Raw genomic sequence first — 7,916 nt, 5'->3', positions numbered from 1 at the left:
CGAATCTGTAAGAAATTTGCTTGAAATATATGTTCTTACAACAAAAAGTCCGTTTCAAAAATGATCATTTCAATGCAAGAAAATTTATTATACGAACCATAATTATTATTCATATTGAATACACGTATAAAAATGTTACATTTTGTCAAATTATCATAACTTTATTATGTTTATACTATTACGAGTATATTTGTTTGTTTGATTGGGTTTTACGTCACACCGACACAGTATAGGTTATATGGCGATGTTCCAGCTTTACTGGCGGATGAAAACCTCAGGTGCATTTCCGTGCATTATTTCAGGCACGAACGGGCACCTGAGTAGAACCACCGACGTTTTCGTAAACTAGCTTTATAGCTTCCTCACATGAAAGAATGCAAAGTCCCTGTCGGGATTCGAACGCACAGCGGATAGGGGCAAAAGCTTTGAAGTCAACGACCTTCACCACACGGCCACGGACACCCCTTACGAGTAAATAAGATTATAAAGAAGGTCATGAATTGTCCGTTAAAGTCATATTATACTTAATAAATGAATAAATAAAGGGTAAGCAGGAAATTTATAACGTTTAGATAGCGGTTTTACAACATGTTTGTAACTTGAAAAAAGTAGCTCTACATGTGAAATAATTTGTAATCACGGTATCAAAATGCGAACAAATAGTTTTTGATATGTATACAAAGCAATGAACCATAATAACTTTATTAAGGGTAAGATAATTAATATAATTAGCCAATATGTAACTTTTTAGGAAACTATTAATGTACACCAAACATAAAAAGCTCTACAGAAATGAAAATAAAGGCATTTTTGGGACGTAATGTGCCTTTAAATATAAAATATATAGTGACGTGTTATTATACTGGAAACGCTGTTTTGTGAGATACAAGTGCAGTTAGAAAACACTATGAAGGTACAAAGTTTCCGAGTTTAATATTAAATATATCAAAAACATAATATAGATATTCAAATAAAAACTTACCATGTCTCTCCTTCAATTAATGGTTTCTGTAATTGGTTTGCAACGAACGACTTCTGTGTATCTACATCTGGTACTTCTACAGTGGGCTTTGACTGCACATAAAAAAAGTTTGCTTCTTTAAAAAGATGCGAGAGGTCTTTTTGCTGCTGTGGAAAATTGTTTAATTCGAAAATATTTAGGGATAATTTTGCATAAAAGACACAAGGAATGCTTATAAATTACAATTGTTTAAAAAAATAGAATTTATTAAATATATTGAATATAGTATCATAATGAAAGTTTGTTTTACACTTCATTTTTTTTAAATGCTTTGATTGATTATATGCCGGATAAATGGACTTTTTTCTTCGCACATTACTGGGCAGGAACCAGTTTCCGGACAATACCAGTTTCCGGACAAGTATTATAACGGCTTAATTTTTTGCTTTATCGATGACGATCGGGTATTATATATCATGAAGATGCTTGGTTTGATTGTTTGAGAAAATTAACTTCCTTCCAAGTTGATACATCATTAAAATTTCGTGAGGATAACTTACCTGTGTTTTAAAAACAGCCTTATATCCCTTTGGGGCATGTAATTTGTTCTGCGCATGCGCAATCTATTTTTTATTTCGGGATATAATTTGGGGTAGCAATTAATGCACAATGTACTTCATTCGAAGTTCATTGGGTGTAATTCCCCGCAGCTGAATCAGTAACGTATCGGAAAACGGTGTTTAGCTCGGTTTACTCCACTTTCGCACTTCGTTGCTGGCGTACACACAAAAATATCCGTTTCACTTTTCAGTCATTCCCAGACCCATCACGTGATCGTTATTTTTCCTATCATAAACATTTTTCAGTAAATCAGCTTAATTATATAAGACAGCTAATATGTGAGAAAAATTTCTTTGTTATATAAGAATAATTATCAGTTAAAACAGATATGAATAGCAGCTTAATATATGTCCGGAAACTGGTTCCTGCCCAGTAGGGATACTTTTTCTAAAATGAACAATTTTTGTTATGTCATCAAACTAAAAGCAGTATCACAATAAAAGTTTAAAACTTACAAAATTCAAAAAGCACATTTTCGGTTAATGTTTTGGTAAGTATATATGTGGAAACATTTCCTCTACATTTTCCAAAACGGGCATAAAGTTTGTTAATCAAACAATTTTAAGTCCCAAATTTACATAAAAAAATGTTTATATCATTTGATTAGAATTACAGTAAACAATAAAGCTGCATGCCTCCAACCACAATATTTGAGGAAAATCTTGAGTAAAATTTGTGCCACTTGCGCAAAAAAATCTCCGTTACGTAATTTAGTCATACCGAGCAGCAAAATTTCGGTACACGGTTCACCCGGTCATATAATAGTGCATGTCGATATTGTACCTGTAAAGTTCACTGTTTCTATTTATCGGAACAAAAAAGCTATTCAGTAAACAATACAGTAATCGATTTATACAGTTTAAAAGATTAAAACGGAATGAAACATCCGCGTAGCGCTAAGTAACATATAAATGATATTTTCTGTTTTTTCTTTGTACCAATTTGTTCACTTCGATGTTAATTTTTCGTTTAAGTTAAGTCGTATTTTGAAACGGAGCATGCGCAAAACAATTTTTGTAGACTGCTCCTAATGATTTTACGCTTTAAATGAGATTCGTTCACTACAATCAGATACCCAAAAATGGCAATCAGTCTGAACAAATATTTCAATGTAAAGTTTGAATACAAATATGTCAGGTTTATGTCGCCTTTTATATTGATCACTGTACAAGTGTTTTATGTATTTACTTTAAAAACATACCGGGAAAATATGTTTTGCCTTATATATCAAAATGAGTCGAGAATCTAGACCTTCAGAATAACCCAAATAAGCATTTGCTCATCTCTTTAATGGTATAAGCAAATAGCATATGAGTAAAATATATATAAATATATGTTGAAATGCAATGTTTGACACTTCTTTTCCACCTCTTATCCAAATTATTTATACAAAGCATATTACACTTTCTTGACAGAGTGTCATAGAACATATTAGCTTCCCGAAGTAATAGCATGATCTAAACTGCCGACGGAATTTTAATATTATGAAATATTTTTTAGATAATTCCTAATTTGTGGAAGACATTCAGCACCGGGTAAGCTAATGTCACAATGTCCTCTATCAGCCCATCATAATAGAAACGATAGTAATAACAATTAAAATAAGTATTATTATTATTATAACTGTTGTTGCTGTTATTGTTGCTGTTGTCATTATCATTATCACTATAATGTGTTATATTAGTTTAATGGGTCATTGTAAATAGCATCATTATGAAAACTATATTTACCATTTGAGCGGATTCCTCTTTTATACAGGTGGTACTTACATTTTGTTTAAAAACTAGATTTCCCAACGGAATATGATTTTTCATCAAAGATTTGATACTGCTATTTGCTTCAAACACAAAGTCCCTCAACTTGTGCCGCTTCACCTCCAATACATTCTGCTGTAGGGCTTTTTGCTTCGTTTGCATATCTTTCATGGCAATGAACAATTCACATCTTTTACATTCCCGTACATTCTGATCCATCTTAGATTTCATGGATGATGTCTCGGAAATCAATGCAGACAGTTTTGAACAAGTGCCTTGGATTGTTTTCATTTCTGCGTTTTCTATTGATTTCAAATCTGATTTTATTGTTCCAACACTTCTATTTATATATTCGATAAGTTGGTCCCTCAATGAATCTATTTCTGACAATGCAACGCTACACATTGCTTCATTGATTTTCTTAGCCTCAGACAGAACAGATACGTGTTTTTTGTGATTCTTCACAACTACATCTAAATTTTGCCTTAGGTTCAAAAATTCTGTTCCTTTTTCTAGATCTTTTACAAGCTCGGGTAAATGATGAACTTTTTTTAACATTCCTTGTGTCCGTTCTTCTTACATTCAGAACAGAAAAACATGTTGCAACTTGAGCAGTAGAATTTGATGATATCCTCGCTGTGACTAGGACACGGGTTAAGCACACATCTTGTGGGCATATTAGTCTTGTCTTTTATGTACATGATCAGGTAAAAAATCGGTATGATATGATAAGCATTTTTTGCAAAAAATATTTGACACAATTCACACACAAAATCCCGTCAGCGCTGCGATATTTACCTTTCTTTTTGCACAATTCACAATACATTTCTACAATTTCATCTGAATCTAGCTCTTCAGTAGCGTAGTTTGATGCCATTTTTGTTGGTTTATTAATTATAATATATACAGTAGACCTATGTCACATACATCCATCAATTGTATAACAAAACAGTTTAATCAAGATTAACACCGTTTTACACTTCCTTTATTTGCTGTGTACATGTGAAGTGATATATTGCCCTAGGATGATAATTTGGTCTTAACGGTACATGGGAAAGTCCATTAAAAGGGTAAGTCTGCTTATTATTCGAGATTGATAGTGTCAAATCATGAGGATATCAATTGTGATTGGTTGTTATAATTATAAATTTCTAGGTGTGATGGGGTTAGCCAATAACGTGAGATTAAATACTATTAATAAACATAAATACATCACTGGGTCCTGACGTGAGTAACGAAAGTTGTTCCACGATACACACAATATTTTCATTTCAAAACCTTGAGCATTCAGAGCATTCATACACATTATTTGACCGAAAACAGCTAAATACAACACATGAAGCGCAATCAAGGCTGTAATTTTCATTGTTAAAAGTAACGTAAAGACATTTTGGGTTTTTTTTTTTTGCTATTTGCAAAAGACTATTTTGAATGACTGTATAGGTAAAATGTCTTTTTTTTCTCTCTTATTTAGGGAGGAGAAAATGTGTTCAAATTGATTTTTTATTAATTAAATTACATATGCGTTGTTAGTTTGAAGTATTTATTCCAGAAAATCGTACATGTATAGTTTATGTATTTTAGATTAGCTGCGTTTTCCGAATAAAGTAACGCTTTGACTTGAATATTTATTTGTGCATGTTCCTAAACGAAAAAGAAATTTATGAGAGTTTTGCTCACAGAGGGTGAGCATATTTAGAACAGAAGACAACTTTGTATTTTCCTTACATTTCAGAACGGCTTAAATTAATAACTATAAAGGAATGATCACTTTTAGCAGTTTTTTCAAGTTCATGTTTCTTGGACATGTTTTAATCATGTTAATGTGTTGACAATTTAAATAAACGTAGAACTTTACTAAAAAAATCATGTCAATATTCACAGAATATAAACTACTACAAGCCTTACATTTATTAGAACATTGTTGATGCTGCCTCATTGAACTATATTATCTCTCAAATTGTATAATGCCATACAAGGCAGTCGCTCAAAAATCATGTTTTTCTTTTCTAGCATATAGACTTGTGAACATGCATATTACTTATCTTATTGTGTTTTGTTTCTTAAGACATATTCGCGATTCAAATACCATTAATTTATTAAAGTGTTTTGAGACCCAAAAATGCTAAAATTCATATTTTTCAACAGCCTTTCACTCTTGATGTTTTGTTTCAGTTTCCTAAATAGAGCAAATTGGCCAAGTAGCAGTCGCCGGCATATAACATGATCGAGTGATTTAGCATTTTGAAAGTCAAAATACCACTAAGTTTACATTTTGTTATATTTATGAGTTATGCCCTTTTTTTAGAGAAAAAACATATGTATTTAGTTCAGAGGAAAAATGTGCCTTTAAAGTATATAACAAAATTCAGCGTATGTTTTATATACTTTGTGTTTCGTTATCTTTTTAAGCGCGCCTTTCGTCGAGCTTCAATGGTAGAAGCGTTATTTTTTAATCGTGATGTTCTTCTATTATTTTGAGAAAATGAAGAAGAATTTTTCTAATTAAAAATCAGTTATACAAGTTGCTGACGGGAAAAACAGGGGAAAAAATAGCATGACTGACAAATATAATCTTAGACTAGCGCCTTGGCCTGTATTACTCTCATCCGTTATATTTTCCCGTACATCAGATAAGCAATTTGTTTAACTAATACTATTATATAACTTTGAAGTATTTACATGTTATTTATTTTTCTACCCACTATTCATAATAAGTCCATATCGTAGAGTCTGTTTTGTGAAACTGTCTTACTAGTTGGGTGCCTCGTGATGGCTTTCTGTAGTTTGGAAAAATATGGCCTATTAACTGTTGGACTTCCTTGCCTTAGGTGCATAAGACATAGAAATTAATAATTCACCACTTATTTCATCAAGTGTCAATTCGTCTGCCTTCCAAGCAACATCTCGGGCAAATACAACAAATGTTCTTTGCTTAGACTCTTTGCTTACTAGTATACGCCATTTTATAAGTCCTTCTGACTCAATCATGTAGGGAACGTAGTCCTCTGGGTGTTCATAAGCTCCGTGACGTATTACTGCCTGAAATCACGCTTTTGAATGAGACTACAAAAAGGACAGACTGGATGACCAGGGTCCAGAAATATGAAATGTTTTCGTTGATTAAAGTCCTCATGAAAACTGTTTTCAGTGGGGCACATACACCTACTCAGTGATAAACCTTCTCATTTTAATTGGCGAAAAAATATCTTTTTGAGTTTTTCTAGCATTGCAATTTAATAAAACGTGATATATTAATAGTATCATTACTTATTTCGAACAACAAGGAATACTAACAATGAATTTCATCGTGGAATATGTTACTTATACTAAAAGTAAAGTATCAAAAAGCATGACACGTGTTTATTTTGCATAATTCGACTGTAAATCATTCAATAAATAAGACAAACAAAACAAAAGTAATAAAGAATTTTACCGTTTTAGTACTTTTAACACAATAGTTGCTCTAAGAACAATCCATAAACCTTGAAAACATAAGCAACACAATTAAGAAATCAGGACACGTGCATCTAGAAATTTAAACAAACTTTCGAAGCGCAACCTTCACATGCTTTCGTTGTGGAACATTTGACAGGACCCAGGATACATTCTGAGTAAAGGTTGAACATGACTAAATTAAAGCTAATACAAAATAGATAACAACAAACCTGTTACAGAGGATTGTCATGTTAAACCCCCTCTTTATGTCGGCTTTGATAAGCAAAGACTGTTCGACGTTATTATGTTGTAAAAGAAGGACAAATTTACAAGTCTCAACATCAGGAGTAATGGCATGTTGTATAAATGTTCGTATTGTAGTGGTGGAGGGTGGTGTGGAATCCCCTTATTGAAATAAATCTTGATAACATCGGATAGATCATAAGTTCTCAAAAGCTGAAAATATACTTGGGCAGATAACAAGAGTCAAATTTAATAAATCTAGCAGGTATGTTGTTAAAATCTTAATTACGGTTTTAAAGCTGACCTGACATAGCCATCAAAATGTTTTAGCTTTCAACTGGCACTTAGACTGGCAAAAATGTTTTCAAAACAATGGTAAATATCCGGATGCAAAACGACAATTCTGATAGAGATGTCAGAGAAAGGCTATTAAAGAAACACAACGATTTATAATTATACTAGTATATGTACCAAAATGTCTGAAGAGCTGAAAAGATGCATCAGGCAATATTGCAAGTTTTACATTTTCTTTTTTATATTTAAATCAGAACAGAACAGAAAGTTTATTCATTCATTTGCATAGATACAACACTGTGGCATAGACCAATACATAAATATCATATTATATACATGTATGTGACAAAATTGTAATAACATATATACAGATACAAGGTAAACAATCAAAGAGGGTGTTACGAAAGTTAAAGTATGGTATTTTACCAATTAAAATAAAAGAAACATGAAAATGTTACTGACAGTGCTCTACTCTAATAAATACAATAGTTCTTCCCCTATAAAGCATTTAAATAATCTTGTCGTGCATGAAATGTCGAGGGGTTAGAGTCGATGACTTCTAATCCAGTTATCTCTCTGGCGTGGGTTCGATCCCCGGGAGATGC

The 7,916-nt window shown here is 32.3% G+C and overlaps 1 protein-coding gene across 1 annotated transcript; it reads right to left on the bottom strand.

The window, feature by feature from the left end:
* Nucleotides 1–565: 565 nt before the first annotated feature.
* LOC132718319 (uncharacterized) lies at nt 566–3,716 on the bottom strand. The gene is made up of 2 exons (XM_060702022.1): nt 3,352–3,716; nt 566–1,074 (listed from the first exon to the last, which is right to left on the bottom strand). Exons 1-2 carry the CDS (start codon nt 3,625–3,627, stop codon nt 979–981), a joined length of 372 nt encoding a protein of 123 aa, XP_060558005.1. The 5' UTR covers nt 3,628–3,716; the 3' UTR covers nt 566–978.
* Nucleotides 3,717–7,916: the final 4,200 nt, after the last annotated feature.

The sequence above is a fragment of the Ruditapes philippinarum genome, unplaced genomic scaffold (genome assembly GCF_026571515.1).
Source record: "Ruditapes philippinarum isolate M1 unplaced genomic scaffold, ASM2657151v2 ctg5239_1_1_1_1, whole genome shotgun sequence".
NCBI lineage: Eukaryota > Metazoa > Mollusca > Bivalvia > Venerida > Veneridae > Ruditapes > Ruditapes philippinarum.
The sequence above is the reverse complement of the archived record's forward strand: the minus strand, read 5'-3'. Positions and strand labels throughout refer to the sequence as shown.